Below are 17,386 nucleotides of genomic sequence, written 5' to 3'. Positions count from 1 at the left end.
CCACCTGTTAACATTCTTTTACTATTTGGCAAGGTTTCCAGAGGCAGAGAAGACACCTGGTGATCAATCCACTGTGTTGAGAAGCCCCACGCGGGTTCTCTGAAGACTTCATTGTTCCTTTCAGATAGAAACTGTCCTTCGGTTGTGTAATGACTTTGGAACTCAGCAAACTCAATAGCCAAGAGCTCTTCCATCAGTTTGATGCCTCTTCTGTTTCATGAGGGATCCCTGGGCTAATGCCACTGGAAACTTGGCTCTTTTACTTGTTTGTAAACTTAGCAGTATCGATCCTTTCCATTAGTTCTCCCGGGCAACCTGGCTGTCTGGAGATGAGGCATCAAGAACATAGGAAATGTCCTAGAAAGGCCTAGAAATCCTCCAGTGTCTCCTCTGAAGAACATTTATCCTTTAAGTACCACCCCCTCCAGAGACTCCAAAATAAAACTGCTAACAGGGGTGGGTTACCTCAGTGGTAGAGCACGGGCTCGGCATGCACAAGGTCCCAGGTTCAATCCCCAGGACTGCCGTTAAAAAAAAAGTTATAGAAAAAAAGTGTTATAAAACTGCTAACGGACCTTGTGCCTCTGGGGGCCTGTCCCATCCGTCTGGGACCACAGCTCAGACAGCAGGGACCTTGGGGCAGGATGCCACTTCCACCAAATGCTAACCAGGTGGTTTCCGGACTGCAGGACATCTGATGGACTACTCGTATGATGGCTAGATTCTAATAAATACGGCAAAGGAGAGGAAAGAGAAATTCTAAGAAATGTTGCCTTTAAATGCTTTTGATATGTCAGGTTACACAGTGAGATATCTGTTCCCTCAAAATACATTCTGTCAGAAAGTCTTGTATTTTGGGAATATTTTCATTCCTTCCCTGGGAAGCACTTGTTCCTGGGGTGCTAGGACTTCAGCTTCATGAGGCTGCATCCCACATCACACAGCATGAAGTTTCTTAGATTTGTTTCTGGGGAGCAATGGTAGGACTGACCCCTGATATTTGTTTTTATGCCAGAAGAATAACATGGAGGACACTTCACTTGGCCTGCCACATCCTCAGAACTAAAATAGAGACAATTTTTGGTACGTAGTTTTCACCTCCATGGTGCCAGTCTGAGTTACTCAGTTAACTCTACGGTATTTAAAACATGACTTGTAATTACAAAACTAAGACAGTCCCACAACAATTTAAACAATACAGAGGGGAACATGCACAAGGTCCTGGGTTCAATCGCTAGCACCTCCACTAAGAAAAAAAAAAAAAATCACACACAACTTAATTACCTCCTCCCCCAAAATAAAAAATAAAATAAATCATACAGATAGATTTAAAATATACATATTAAACCAGGGATTGTTTATATAAATGTAATCTATGTAAAATACACCTGATTTACCAACACAGGATCAAGTGACTTCACGCAGAGGTCTTAACAGGTGACAGATTCACAATGGGCAGGTAACGCGGAGTGGCAGGCAGCATGGGAAGACCTGAAAAAGATCAGCAGGTGTCCGCGCCAGAGCCCAGGGTCTGGCGCCGGGTAGGCACGGGGAGTCATCCCAGGTCTGATGAGTGCCACCGTAGGAGCTACAGGAGCCGTGTCCAGAACCTGGAGGCTCTCATGTGAAGCTGTGTTGGGGGTCACAGTGCTCGGTGCCCGGTTTCCAGCAGCATGCTCTCCAGAAGCAGCCTGCTGTGGCTCTCCAGGTAGGGCTGGTGCAGCCACATGGACAGGTAGCTCAGGGTGAGGTCGCGGTCCGTGCAGTGTGCGAGCTCTTCCACGATGGTGCGCTTCAGACGGAGCTCCCGCCGGTACATGTTGGAGAGCTGGCAGGAAACCTCGTCTGAAACACATGTAAGTCCCCCTTTAACAAGAGTAATTCAAGGAAGCGCCCTTGACTGGGGACGACTGCCACCTTGAAAAGCTCCTTGTCAAAAGCCAGAATGAGCAACAGCACTGACAGAAGGAGGACTCAAGCTGGTGCAGATTAGCATCAGATAACAGGGTAAGTATCATGACATTAAGAAGTACCTGTTTCTCCTCACACTGGCCAGGATGGCCACCATTAAAAGCTCTACAAATGATAAATGCTGGAGAGAGTTTGGAGAAACTGTTGGTGGGAAAGTAAATTGGTACAGTCACTATGGAAGTTCCTTAAAAAACTAAAAATAGAGTCACCCTATGATCCAGCAATGCCACTCCTGGGCATATATGCAAAGGAAACTCTAATTCAAAAAGATACATGCACCCCAATGTTCACAGTAGCACTATTTCCAATAGCCATGACATAGAAGCAACCTAAATGTCCACTGACAGCTGACTGGATACAGAAGATGTGGTGTATATATTCACAATGGAATATTACTCAGCCATAAAAAATGAAATAGTGCCATTTGCAGCAATATGACATAGAGATGATCATATTAAGTGAAGTAAGTCAGACAGAGAAAGACAAATATCCTGTATCACTTATATGTGGAATCTGAAATGCGACACAAATGAACTTATTTACAAAACAGAAAAAGATTCACAGACAACGAAAACAAACTTATAGTTACCAAAGGGGAAGCAGGGAGGGATAAATTAGGAGTTTGGGATTAGCATATACAAACTACTATATATAAAATAAACAATAAGGTTTTACTGTATAGCACAGGAGACTATTCAATACCTTGTAACACCTATAATGAAAAAGAATATATATATGTATTACTGAATCACCATGCTGTGCACCAGAAGTTAACACAACATTGTAAATCAACTCTACTTCAATTGGGGAAAAAAAAAAGTACCTGAAAACTTTTCTCAACTCTTAAGTATCTGTAATCATTATAAACAGATTCACCTCAAACTGACAATATTCAATAAACACATTACACTAGGTGACTTTACCCTTTTCTCCCTTATTTAAAAGTCAGGTCTCAGATCAGCATCAAATATCTTAGTCCTTCTTTTGAACTAATAAAGCTAAAAATAGCCCTTGCCTCACAGAGCTTATTTAACTCATGGAGTCTGTTTTCTCAGCAGTCTTCTGGGGGCGTGGGCTTAAGTGACCACCATTTACTTTTTAATTAAAACAAAACAAAAAGCAAAAACCCATTAAAAAAAAAAAAAAAAAAACCCCAAATGAGGTTTCTGCTTCTGCCGAGGAGGCAAATTCATCCTGCCCCTTGGCTTTACAGGGCCAACAAAGGCGACTTACACATGGGTCTCTAATTACGTTTTAATATTCTTTGCTGATTATTAGGTAATTAAAGCCAAGAAGAAATGCTCATTTTAGGATGTCCCCATCTCCTTCCCTCTCAGTGGAGCCTCTTTAATTGAATTGCAAAGCCTGTCAGCTTTTCAGAGGGCCAGATCTAAATGATACCAAATGCTCTCATAACCTCCCCCTGAAAATCAATGCAGAAAGAACTACTTACAGAAACGGGCTGTGGGCCATGTGTGGAACAGCAGGGGCCGCTTCCTCTCCTCCCCGTAATGGTAATTTTCTAGTTCACAAACTCCCTTGGTAGTTGAAGACAGCTTTTCCATTTTCATCTGTATTTTGGTCTGAAAAGATAATAATTTAGAACATGAGACTTTATGATTTGAAATCTGCTCCTATCTTAGATTCAATAACTCGAAGATTTTCAAGCTAAGAAATGCAAATTTGTTGAGACTGTAAGTCTAATAATTCAACACGATTAACTCCATGTGCAGCAAATTTCCAGGGAGATACAGGCAGAGAGTTGCTATGAGTTCATTAATTTGGATGAGTTCGGTAATAAATCCCAGATTTCCAGTGTGGAGGGAGAAAGCTCAATGAGTCCCACTTTTTTAAGATTTCCGAGCATCACTAATTTTGTAGCACCAAAGACCTGGAGGCATCACGAGGCAGGCTCTTGCATTTATGGGATAAAAGATGGGAGAAGAGGCACTAAATGAGCTCACTTCTGACTCTTGTATGAGCCACCCTGGGGTTTACAGAAACCTCTTTGAGGGTTGGTTTCCCTGTTTATAAAATGGTAATAATGAAAGGCAGCCCTGCACACTTCACATGGGAAGGAAGTGGTGAGAACGTGACACTGATGGTGCCTGCACAGACGCTGGGCTCTGTGCTGCTGGCACAGATGGTCTGACAAAGTGCCTGCTTCCCCCGGGAGCCGGGGGACCAAGGTAGTATTTGTGAAGCACCTGCTGGAGTTATGTATGAGTTTGTTAAAGAAAACAAATGGGTGGGGGTGGGAGAGTATAGCTCAGTGGTAGGGCACATGCTTAGCATGCACAAGGTCCTGGATTCAATCCCCAGGACCTCCATCAAAAATAAACAAACAAATAAATCTAAATAAATATATCTAATTACCCCCCAACCCCTCCCCAAAATGGGCGAAGTAACTAAGATTTCAGATTTAAGTAGCGTAGGTCTACCAAGAGCACAATTCTAAGTCCTAAAGTACAGAGTTTGCTTTATGTATCAATCGTCAGAATCTTAATTCCTTGTACTTGGTCCTTTAACCACCCTCCAGTTCTGTCTGAAGCAGCACGCACTAAATTTAGCTAACATAAATTTTTAAAGGACTGTACTTTTTCCCAAATCTTTTCAGGTTCGATTTCTCACTTGGCCCAAGCCCAGGAGGCAGGACACAGCATGTCCATGTTCCAGCTGCAAAGACTCTCAAGGCGGTCAGGCTTGAAGCAGGACGAGGCCAGGACTTGAAACCAGGCTTTCTGGCCCCAGGTCTCTTGAAACCCAGTCCTAGGCTTTCTCCTCTGCATCTGCAGCAGCTCCCCGACGCCACCTGATGCTAAGAAAGGCCAGTACAGATCAGAAGAGCAACAAAAGGCCCAGAGGCTTGTCACCAGGCCATGGTTCCAGCTCCGTTCTGGGGCTCACTCAGCAATGACCATCTCTCAGTCACACGTCAGCCCTGAAGTGATGGCAGGTGAGCATGCTCTCAGCGCTGCACTGTCACACGTCTCCTCCCACAGCCAAGAGGCCACGCTGTGAAACGTTTGTCCAGCTCAGCAAAAAAGGTGCCTCCCCCTCCCAACTGAGGTTAGACTCCTTAGAGACACTTAAAGCCAACAACCTAAATGTCCATCGACAGATGACTGGATAAAGAAAATGAGGGGTGTGTGTGTGTGTGTGTGTGTGTGTGTGTGTGTGTGTGTGTGTGGATGTGTGTGTGTGTAATGGAATACTACTCAACCATAAAAAGAATAATATAATGCCATTTGCAGCAACATGGATGGATTGGACATTATCATACTAAGTGAAATAAGCCAGAAAAAGAAAGAAAAATTCCATATGACATCATTTGTATGTGGAACCTTAAAAAAATGACATAAATGAACTTATTTACAGAACAGAAATAGGCTCACAGGCATAGAAAACAAACTTATGGTTACCAAGGGGGAAAGGGGAGGGGAAGGATAAATTGGGAGTTTGAGATTTGTAGATAACACACTACTATATGTAAAATAGATAAACAACAAGGTCCTACTGTATAGCACAGGAAACTGTATTCAATACCTTGCCTATAATGAAAAAGAATATGAAAAGGAATACATATATGTATAACTGAATCATTATGCTGGACATCAGAAATTAATACATTATGAACTGACTGTACTTCAACTAAAAAAAGTAAATAAAAAACAGGAGGAAGTTAAAACATTAAAAAAAGAAAAAAAAGACATTTAAAGCCAAGTCTGGGAAACTATTCTCTCTGAAGACTAGAGGAAAATAGAAAAAAGGTATCAATTATTCTTACAACATCAAATTCTGGTTTTGAACATAAGGCTGTGAATTAATTTCCAAACCACTTTAAAAAGGAATAAATTGAAGCAGAGAACTTTGGTGTCTGACAACTAGCACCCAGATCTTGGTTTCTAATAGGATTCGCCAAAAGAAGGAACCAAGGCTCCTTGGAGAAATGGCTGATTCTAGGATTGAAGCAAGAAATATACAAGATGAGCCTAGAGCATCTTAGGATGCCAGAAAGGGTTCAAAAGAACCAAAACAAAACCTCAGAGGGACATGGGAGCCAAAGCAGGAACAACCTGAGGAACAGCATAAAGCACACCCAGATTATAGCTCAAAGCGTGTGAGGTGAATAACTGAGAGCCTGTACTGCTAGGAATCACTGACTGAACAATTAATAAGTAACGGACGCAGCTGCTCCACCTCCGAGAGGAAGAACACAGCACCCTGTGGGCTGCAGGGTGACTTCCTACAGTGTGGAAAGTGGGCAGAGAGTCACTTTACAGAGGGGGCAGCGGACACACTCCCCAGCCAGGTGATCAGGGTGAATACCCACAGCAACACGTCATGTTGACAGTGCGATGTCTATGATGTGGCAAGAGGTGCACCTTCCTTGGGTCTTCTTCTGAAACCCACAACCCCTCGAATCACAAGAAAAACATCAAATAAATCCCAACTGACAGCCAATCTACAAAATGCCTCCTCAAAGTCATAAAAAACAAGAAAAATTGGAGAAACTGTCACAGCCAAGAGGAGCCTAAGGAGACATGAAGACTAAACTCACTGCACTGTCCTGGACCGGCTCTTGGGACAGAGAGAGGATATTAGGCAAAAATGAAATCTGAATAAACTATACTTCAGTTAATAACAGTGTATCAGTGTTGGGTCATTACTGGTAACACCTGCCGAATGACATGAAATTTCTACTGTCCTGTATGAAACACTAATGTATGAACTGGGTTCGAGTGGGGATATTTTATGGGAACCCTCTGCACCATTTGCTCAACCTTTCTGTAAATCTAAAATTGTCCTAAAAATATATATTCTACTAATTTAAAAAATGCATAAATTCACTGAAGCAGGAACCTGTGGGTTAGGGACACAGCAGAGACCAAGGGGCCCACCTTTTCCCGAAATGCAGGATGCACGGGAGTGGGAGGGGAGCAGCGTCCAGTGGCACCAGCCACCCCGCCAGTGACCCCGAGCCCTGGAGCGAGGCTGCTTCTGCCTGGATCTTACCTTCCCGCTTTGGCCACCGGTGTGCCTCTCATCTCACTAATGCTTGCCTTTTTAAGAAATGATACTTCTGTTAGGAAAGAGGGAGTAAGCCCCAGGCTCAGACCCTGATAGGGAAGAAGTATTCAGCTAACATTTTTTATAATATGATTTTAATTGTATTATAGAAAAATATAAAGTAATTAAAAAAAAAGCATATGGGATGTGATAACAAGTTGTGAGGTAGGATAAGAAGGAAGAACTGATCCAGTTCTGCCCAGGAACTGCTTCCTCAACCATCTGTGTAATTAACCTGCTGAGGAACTGTCCAGTCCTTGGGGACAGGTTTCCCAGCATGGGCCACACCACTGTCTCCTCCCCCTTTGAGGCTTCCTAAACCAGACTGCCAGTTCCTTTTCTCAGGACAGCCTTTCGGCTGTGACGGCAGCTCTTAGGTCTTCTGGTCCCCCGACCTGGGGCTAAAACCCCAGCTCTTCCAGTTCCTTCTCTCAGACCTGGCCTCTCCCTCTCCCTCTGGAAGCACCCAGCTGTCTCTGACCACATAACTCGTGGGGCTGCTATGTCCTCGGCTCTCACTGACACAGCCCAGGCTTTATCCAAAGAGCTTGGGAACTCGGGTCCCCACGAGCATGCAGTCACCTAACCCAGCGACCACTGTCAGCTGGCCCACCAGGCCACTCCCCCTCACCCTGGACCTGAGCTGTGGGTGGAGGGACAAGGCAGTGGCCCCGTGCTCATCTGCTACTGCTCAGCCCCCTGAGCCACTGGCTGGATTTCCTGGACCTTGACTCCACCTCCTCATATCCTCCCTGGCCCTCTCTCCTCTGTGCGGGTCAGCGGGGCTGAGGAAGGGGGTCCTGTGGTCCAGTCACTTACAAGGAGAACCAAGGACGGAGGAGAAAAACCAATCTGTCCCTCTGGACCACCTCCTCCCCCCGCCCTCCCCGAGACACTTTTCCCTAAGGCGGTGTGCACATGCACAGTCACAAGTGAGGACGTATGAGCCAAAAAAAGAGCCAAGTGGCATTCAGAGACAAACTCCTTCCCAGGGTTTTTACACTTTATAAAAGGCACATTAGTAAGTGGCAAAGTGTTTCTCATTCGAACACAGTTTTGGGGGTTCTGTGAAATGCTTTATGCCAGGAAGGAACACGGCAGGTCAGGGACGAAGAGGTTCTGGCGGGAGCGTCGCCTCGTCCAAACAGCCGAGGACGAGGCTGCCAGCGCTCATGCCAGCCGGCCAGGCCAGGCCGCGCGGCTCTGCTGGCTGAAGTGTTTCGGTGCAGGAGCTTAGCCAGCCAGTTTCTTCTCTTTCAGGCAGTGTGTGTACCTGCATTTTGTGCCATAATCAAATGGGTTAATTTGGGAAAACAAACAAAGGAACAAGCAAAATACATGTGGTCAGTTTTCAATTGATTATCTGCAAATTTCGATGGATTATTTTGCCTGTGTTAATTCCCTGCTCGTCTGCAAGTCTAGGTCTAGAACCCAACTGCTGGAGACATAGCTGTGAATGTAGAGATAAAACAAAGAAAGCAGATCCCACGAGGCCCACACACCTTAGACTCCAGCCTTACCGTGAGTGGGCCTTAAAATGAAGTTGAGGAAGACACAGGCCTGTCCTGTGACCTGCTTGAGCACCAGGTGGAGGGGGCTGGGCGGCGGACCAAGTGATTATCATGGCACAACCCGAAGGCAGAATCACAAAACAGACAGGACAAGTACAAAACCTAATTGTTTATGTAGAGGAGACAAACGGCCCCATACATATCAAAACATCCCAAAGACAGTACTGCATTTCAATCATAAAGAAAACGCTAAATCACCAAATGGTTCTCAATGCACCATTCATTTTAATGTTTCAGAAACCATTACATCTTACAATCAATGTGATATTTATTTATGATTTTTATTTTTTGCAGGAGGAGGTAATCAGGTTTACGTTTATTTTGAACCCAGGACCTCATGCATGCTAGGCATGTGCTCTACCACTTCTCCCCTCAATGTGATATTTAAAAGGACAGTGTTTCCTGAAAAACTCCTTTAAACCTATAGTCTGCCTTACAATAATATACAGATTGGGGGAGGGGTACAGCTCAGTGGTAGAGCGAGTGCTTAATATGCACGAGGTCCCAGATTCAATCCCCAGTCCCTCCATTAAAAAAAAAAAAGTAAATAAATAAATAAACAAACCTAATTATCTCTCTCCCTACCCTCCAAATATAAACAGACTTCATGTACTTGTGGGAAAGTTTTAGTTATCTCAGTTCAAAGATGTACAAAACCTGATGCCTGTGTCTGGCAAAGAGATGAGGTATCATGTCCACTGTGGTGGCCAGTATGGTGGGTACTGACATCCAGCCTTTAATTCATTAAACAAACATTTCAGAGTATCCCTTTTGTGCTAGATCAGGGCTCATAGGCCAAATCCGGCCCAAAGCCTATTTTTGTGTGGCCCTCAAGCTAAGAATGGGTTTTACATTTTTAAGCGGTTGAAAAAAAATCAAAAGAAGAATATTTTGTGACGCATGAAAATCAGACAAAATTTGAATTTCAGCATCCGTAAATACCACAGCCAGAACCCCCTGGCCCACGTGCTGTGCCCGAGCAGCAGTGACGGCCTGCTGCCCACAAGGCCTAAAATTCTCACCGTGGGGCCCTGGGAGCGGGTGAAATCGCCCCGGACAACACACAAGAAGGAAAGAGCCAGGGGGAGGACAGCACCTTGGGGAACAAGATTTATGGGGCCTGTCGAAGCAGAGGGACCAACAGGGAAGGCAAGGAGGGAAAGACAAAAGCCGGGAGAAGGAACGCACAGCCCAGCGCGTGGAAGGCTGCCAGGCACCTGAGCAAACCCAATGCCCGGATCCAGCGACTGGGCACACAGGCGGTGGGTCTCTGCTTCTTACCAAACTGTCCAGGGTGACCTGCAGCTCCTCACACAGCATCTCCAGTTCCCTGTTATATTCTGGGCATATCTTTCCCGCATTTTCATCAGAAACCAGGCTGCTGGTCTCTAATTCTATCTTGTCTTTGCTCCTGGATGAAATGAAAAAGAGTGAGAACAAATACACTCCATAAGCCCATCTCATTTTGTTATGATAAACCCCAGAAAACTCAGTATCCACATAATTATGTCATCATGCTTCCTGTCATCGTGTTTAAGTGTTATTTACATATACAATCAATATGTCCATCTTTTAATCAAATTTGCACTAGAGTAAGTCAATTCCATCCAGCCTGGTGGCATCCTCAGGGAGTAAGACCCGGTCATACGTTCAGAGTTCATCAGCTAGGAATGTGTTTTGTAAGGTGAAAAGGCTGTGACCCACAGCACGTGAAATTAATCTAGTGGGGCCACGATCAACATTAAAGGAAAAAATCAAACATTAAAACGGAATAGGAAATATCAGAGTGCATCCTATGTGATAAGGGTAAGAACTGCTTCATGGACTTGCTGAGCAGGAAAAGGCAGCAGAGGATCACAGAACATGATGTGTTTGAGGGAACTGGTGAGAGCCAGGGGCCAAGGCCAGGAAGGTAAGACTCTAGAATCTGGCTGGCAGACAAAGATACCAAATGTATAATTATAACTTTGAGAAATTAAAAATATGTATAAACAGGAAAGTGCAAAGACTAATAAAGCAAATCTTCCCATTAGAACTGGCAACTGCCAAGAGTTTGTTTTCTTAATTCCTTTGTCTTTTTAAAAGAAATTGCTAAGGGGAAACACACTCCCGGGTCTTCCTCTGCTTTGAATACCCTACTCCACCTCTGACACCTGGTCCCCAAAGGTAAAGCGGGGCTCTCCACACCAAGCAATTCTCAGGTTCCCTGGACACCAGCTGGGCATCCTACCACATAGCTCAGTTCTGACACTGCCTACCGGGGATAGCATCAGGTCCCACAGGTTAAGGACTCTGTCTCACAAGACTGCCCAGGCTCAACTTCAGACGCCAATTACAAGTTCAGGTTGTTACCTGTGCTTCTGACAAACCAGCTGTCAGTTGGAGGTTCCCACGACCCCCTCCTTGGGTTCAATTAATTTGCTAGAGCAGTTTGCAGACTCCAGGAAGACACAGTGTACTTTCTAGATGATTGACTGGTTTATTACAAAGGATATGAAAGGACAGCTGTATGAAGAGGGACACAGGGCAAAGTCTGGAAGGGTGTGGAGCACAGGGGCTTCGGTTCCTGTGGAATCTGGGGGGCACTACCCTTCTGGCACATGGAAGTGCTCTTGCTCCCAACCAGGAAGCTCTTCAAACCCCCGTCCTTTTGGTATTTTATGGAGGCTTCATGATGAAGGCATGACTGATTAAATGACTGGCTGTTGCTGGTTAATTCAACCTCTAGCCCCTCTCTTCTCCCCTGAGGTGGGGTGGGGGGTAGGGCTGAAAGTGCCAACTCTAATCACGTGGTTGGTGCCTCCATCCTTATGGGCTTTCCAGAAGTACCCTCAGCAAACGAACTCAAGTGTGACTGAAAGGGGCTTGTTATAACCAGATACCCCTCTCACCTTTATCATTCTAGAGGACAAAAGAACAGATACTTCAGGAACCAGGGACAAAAGAACAAATATTATAACAAAAGATTCTCCCATTGCTCTTATCCCCAAGGAAACCATAAGGCGCTGTGTGCCAGGAACAGGGACAAAGACCAAATATATATTTATTATAAATCACAACAGTACAGAAATAAAATGCAGCATTACAAAGATGGAGTGCTATTTCCCTACTATCCCAAACTCTTTCTTCCTAGAGGATGCCAGTGTCATGAATTGAGTCTGTATTCTTTCAATTCATTTTTATAATTTTATACACAGATGTAACCACAATTTGTAGTATAATTCTGCATTTAAAGTATACATACACATCTATTAAAATTCATCAAATTGTACATCTGAAGTATGAGTAGTCTACTGTACAGAAATTATACCACAATAAGGGTGTGAAAAAAATGTACAGGGGGAGGGTATAGCTCAGTGGTAGAGTATATGCTTAGCATGACTAGGTCCTGGGTTCAATCCCCAGTACCACCATTAAAATAAATAATAAACAAACGTAATTACCTCCCTCAAAACAACAAAAAAACCCTAACAATAGAAATAAACATTTAAAAAAAAATGTACACAGTTCTTACTTGCATGCAGCATTTCACCACTTGCCTTTTCACTTTATATAATTTAATCTATCTATGCTGCTAGAGAGGACCCTTCCCACCCTAAAAAGACTCCCAGGAAACTTCTGCTCACTCATTATGGGTGAAGCGCACAGAACATACTCCATATGTACTTACAATAAACTGATTTTCATGTTGGCAATATTATTGGCGGTAGCAAAACCTCCATCATTGAGGCTTTCCCATTTCAGGATTAAATTATGCCAATCGGCCGCATTATCCTTAATTTTCCTTGCACTGACAGATAAGACAGGTTTTTTGGGCGTTGTACTTCCAAGAGTCTTGGCTAATAGGGAGTAAAAGAAACATAACTGTCATGAAATTCATGATTATAGTTGTGGGGAAATGTCCTTATAACTGCAACCTTAGAACTATCTGAAACACCACACGAACTGGACAAATCATGTCTTGGAAATGAAGAAACCTGGATGAATGTGAAAGTTCCTGAAACAAGACAAGATAGAATTGTTTTTATTTTTATTTTTGAATTGTTTTTACATTTTAAGACTCACTAGATAATAGCTGAATCCTTTCGAAGCTGAATGGCACCACAAAGTTTTATCCGAAGCATGCTGACCACTTTCAAAGGTTGGAAAGGAGGGAAAGTCATGACTTTCTGCTAAAGCTCTTGGATGACCCAAGATCCAGTCTCAGACACTCTGATGCCTTACATTTGTTCAGGGCTTTGTGGACCAGCAGCCCTTGACACTCCAACACACAGACAAGGCTGGACCCTAGAGATGCAGTGATGACCTCCATGCTCAGAACACCGGAGGACGCCCAAACTCCTTCCGGACCTGGCTCCCTCTCTGCCTCCATACTCATCTCAAACCCTACCACGAACCCCCTCACTCTCTAGCTAATATCCACCACTGCCAACTCTGGAAAAGCCCTTTGCATGTGCAGTTCTCTCTTCTAGAAAGCTCTTTCCTTCCTTGGGCTAATGCTGCCTGCACCCCAGGAATCCCCCAGATCCCAGCTCCTGTAGGAAGCAACTCCCAGACCAGCATAAGCCAACTCAGCTGTCTGGGCCATCCTAGTCCTCCCGTGCCCTCTCTTTTCTACTGAGGATCCTTCAAAGGCGTCTCACAGCCCACAGGATAAGATCCAAATTCTGAGGCCCCTTAAGGAATCCAGAACACACATTGGCAGTACAGTTTGGAGTCTAGACTCTGAAGACCGTACTGACTGGGTCTTAATCCCAGCTCTGCCATGCCAGCTGTGCAACCTTAGATAAGTTAGGTAAACTCTAAGAACCTCAAAGTTCCCATCTGTAAAATGAGAATAAAATAGATCTACTACATAGAGTTGATGTGAAGATTGGATAACATGTCAGGTTGTGAGGGCCTGACACATCGCAAGCATCCAACATAGTACGTGTTATCACAAGGGTGCTTTTTCCACCAGTGCCAAGCAGAGAACTCATTTCTGATGCTACCTACAGGAGATGGAATCAGATCCCACAAGTTAGTGTCTCGTCCTGTAGGACTCCTCCCTCCCCTCCTCTTCAGACGCCAGTCTCAAGTCCAGGTTGTCACCTGTGCTTGACCTACCAGCTTTAGTCAGAGGTTCCCCAGGGTTGGATTACTTTGCTAGAGTGGCCCACTGGGAACTCAGCAAAACATTTTACTTACTAGATTACTGGGGACGGCTAGATGGAAGAGACGCATGGGGGAGGTATGTGGGAACAGGTACAGTGCTTCCAAGCCCTCTCCCTGCATCTCCACATGTTCATCAAGCTGGAAGCTCTTAGCATCCTTTGTTTTTGGGTTTTTATGGAGGCTTCATTACATAGGAAGGATTGATTATTAAATGATGGACCATTTATAACCGATTCAACCTCCAGCTTCTCTTTCCTTGCTTGAGATGGGGGTTAGGGGGTGGTGAGAACTGAAAGTTCCAACTCTCTAACCACATAGTTGGTTTCCTGAGAACCAGCCCCCATCTTTTGGTTACCTAGGGGCTCTACTTTTAAATATAGAATTGCCCTTTCATTCATTCTTTATACAACTAGCCAATATTTGCTGCTTGCCTACATTATGTCAGGCATGGGTGATGAAGTGATGGAACTAGATAGACCAGGACCATTTTCACAGAATTTACTTTCCACAGAAGAGGTGGATGAGGGGGAGATAAATTAGGAATTAAATTTGGATTAACAGATACATACTACTGTATATAAAATAGATAAACAACAAAGACCTACTGTATAGCATAGGGAATGATATTCAATGTCTTATAATAACCTAAAATGGAAAAGAATCTGAAAAAGAGTATGTATATATGTAATTCAATCACTTTGTTGTACACCTGAAAATAACACAACATTGTAAATCAACTATACTTCAATAAAAATTAAAAAATAAAGAAAGCTATTTGGCCCCAGAAATTTAAAAAAAACACAAAGCAAACAAACAAACAAACGAAACTAAGAGGAGGTGGGTAACAGACAACTAAGTGGTTGTCATCAGTTTAGATCATAAGTGCCACAAAATAAAAGAGGGTCTTGTGTTAGAGTGAACCCCTTAGAAGTTGTCATTTTGGCTGAAACCTGAATGATGAGAAGTCAACAGCATGGGCCTTAATATGAGAATGAGCTTGGTGAGTATGAAAAAAAGAAAAACACCTGTGAGGCTAGAATGAAACAGAGAGTTGGGGAGGCGGCCAGGCAGCGAGAACCTTACAGGCCAAGATAAGAAGTCTGGGTTTATTCCAAGTCAATGGAAAGCAACCAATAAGTTTTGAGTAGAGAAATGACATGATCTGATTTAGGTTTATAGAAAGTCACTTCCACAAAGAAGTCTTTCTGGATCCCCAGGTTGGGTTAGGAGTCACTGCACCGTATATCTGGAACACCCTGTACTTCATTCAGCCATCATGCCCCTCAGCAGTGTAGTGTGTCTGCTTGTTTAATGTCTAGTATATTCCTCCCTAGACTGTGAGTTCCACCAGAGTAGGGACAAGACTATCTTGTTCCCTCTCATAACCTCAGGGCATAGTAAAACGTGTTAAATGGAGAAACAGCTCTTAGCACCTGCACTATAATCTTCTAAGGGTGTCTCTCCCCTAGTAGGGGCTCCTTCAGGGCCAGAGCCACATGTGATTCATCGTCTGTCTGCCCCATACCCAGTACATATTTAGGAACCAAAAACAATGTCCTGATTTCAAGAAATTAGGTTTCAAGAAATGAAAAAAAAAAACTGACTTTACAATCTAGCTGGGAAAGAGAGATCAGGTATCAGTTTCAGTACAGGACAGTGGCACAGTGGCTACGTTACTCATCCCCTCCGAGCCTCCACTCCCCACCTGCTGACTTTACTTCGTGGGAATAGCCGTGAGGATCAAATGAGCTGATACAGATCAAGTACTCAGAACACGACCCAGCACACAGAGAGCACTCGCTGAACGACAGCTTTTATTACAAGCAGAGAGCTGTGGACGGGAATTCTGACTGAGGGGAGTTCGGGGAAAGCGCGCTGCTGATACTAATCTACCACGACAATGACAATCTGAGTGTCAGGATCTGCTGACACTCCTTTGCACACATCATCTCGTTCCACACGAGAAAAAACGGAGGCTCGGCACAACTGAGTTCGAGCCGACCGCAGAGCCTGCGCGGGGCGGGCGGACTGGGCTGGGGCAAGGCACGGACCGCCGTTCAATCCGGGGGGGCCCAGATTCAATGCGGGAGTCTCAGGCCCAGCCCGAAGCTCACACCGTAACACTTACACCCTCCCAGCCCGGAGAAACGCGCGCTTCTCACGCACCTTCCATGCGGCCCGCAGATATCCCAGGAAAGAGACCCGAAGCTCCGCCCACATGCGCCGGAAGTGCGGCTACGTCACTTCCGACCCGCTAGCCGCCGCTTGAGGCTTTGCCGCTCTAGCCGGCGGCGGAGTCAGCTGCCGCTCGGCGGTGCCGGCTCCGTTGCCCAGGGAACGGGGTCCCGGCAGTCCCCGCGGCCCGGAGTCCATCCCCCCGGCCAGGCTGACGAGTCCGGAGGGGCCGCCGTGGGAGGTGAGTCCCGCGAAGCCGCCCGCCCCCGCCCCGCCCTCGGCCTCCCGCCGCCGCTCTCGCCTCCCCCGGGCCATCCTTCCCGCACCTCAGGGTCGCGCTGCCCCTCTCGCCCCCTTCCCGGCCTCCGTCTCGCCCGCGCCGGCGGCCGAGGCCGGATGCCTTGGCACACGAAGCGCCAGGCTGGCTGCCTGGCGGGTGCCGGCGGTCCGCGGGGGAGCAGTAGCCGCCCACCACTCCTGGGCTCCGCGGGCCCTGTGCCTCGCGCGCCCCGGCTCCGCTCGCTCCTCCCACTCCGCGCCTTCCCTTCCCTTCCTCTGCCGCACCCTAGCATCCCTTCTGCCCCACGGGCGCCGAGGCTCCGGGCTCCGTAGTCTCGGGGTTGACGTTGCGTTCTGTCCCCCGACCCCTTAGTCCTCGGCCCTTCATCCGCCCACCAGCGCCTGACACACGTACCCAGTAGGTGCTCAGTAAGTGTTCGTTATTTGGGTAAATGAACGCCCTCCTCTCGGTCCTGCTTTAAGGCCTCAGAGCTGAATAGTTAGTGCAGCTTACAAGAGTGGGGTAGACTGGAGTCAGACCGGTCCCAGCGCTGCCCCTTCCTAGCTCTGTGCTGGGGCCAGGTGGTATCTCACTACGCTTCAGTTTCATCATCAGTCAAATGGGGATGATAATACTTTTCGACCTCTGGCTTGGTGGGAGGATTAAATAGGTCAGTGCATGTGAATTGCTAAGCACGGTGCCTGACACGCGGTACATTTCAATAAAGCCTGGCCTCTGCCCTCCTTATCCACATACTCTACCTCCATTTCTCTTCCCTGCCCTTTGTTCTTCCTCACTTTCTGGCTGAGACTCAGGAATTGTATTCTGTTCTATTGCTTTATTAGATTTGTTGGCAGAGTGCGCCGTTCGGACCTGGGTGCACCCTTCCTTTATCTGCTGGAATGATCAGTTGTCGTGAAGTCGGCTTCCTCCTTATAGCCTCCTTATAGTCTTGAAAACTTTAAGGAGAGGAGTTCTGAAAATCCCCAAACCCAGATCCCAACATGAACAGAATCTGGGAATAAAGCCGCTGCAGCCCTGAGATGACCAGTGACTCCCCATCTTCTAAGCTGCAAGGCTCTTAGTACTTTCTCTCACCCAACTCCAGTGCACCTTGGTAAAGCTCTGGACTGGCTGCTGCTGCTTCTCCTCCTCCTCCTCCCCC

General features: G+C 45.9%; 2 protein-coding genes across 5 annotated transcripts in view; one reads left to right on the top strand and one right to left on the bottom strand.

Moving 5' to 3' along the window:
• Positions 1–1,336: 1,336 nt before the first annotated feature.
• CINP (cyclin dependent kinase 2 interacting protein) lies at positions 1,337–16,058 on the bottom strand. The gene is made up of 5 exons (XM_074364995.1): positions 15,933–16,058; positions 12,283–12,451; positions 9,894–10,023; positions 3,425–3,554; positions 1,337–1,845 (listed from the first exon to the last, which is right to left on the bottom strand). The coding sequence occupies exons 1-5, from the start codon at positions 15,937–15,939 to the stop codon at positions 1,643–1,645; spliced, it is 639 nt and encodes a 212-aa protein (XP_074221096.1). The 5' UTR covers positions 15,940–16,058; the 3' UTR covers positions 1,337–1,642.
• Positions 16,043–17,386, top strand: part of TECPR2 (tectonin beta-propeller repeat containing 2) — an 83,759-nt gene continuing 82,415 nt past the window's right edge. For 2 of the 4 annotated variants that reach the window (XM_074364989.1, XM_074364985.1), the window contains exon 1: positions 16,043–16,182. The gene's annotated coding sequence lies outside the window, so the exon portion shown is untranslated. Of the gene's footprint in view, positions 16,183–16,221; positions 16,650–17,386 lie in introns of those variants that run through there. The other 2 variants (XM_074364988.1, XM_074364987.1) reach the window with 2 other exon arrangements.

The sequence above is a fragment of the Camelus bactrianus genome, chromosome 6 (genome assembly GCF_048773025.1).
Source record: "Camelus bactrianus isolate YW-2024 breed Bactrian camel chromosome 6, ASM4877302v1, whole genome shotgun sequence".
Lineage (NCBI taxonomy): Eukaryota > Metazoa > Chordata > Mammalia > Artiodactyla > Camelidae > Camelus > Camelus bactrianus.
Note: the sequence above shows the minus strand (reverse complement) of the source record. Positions and strands in the feature narration are given on the sequence as shown.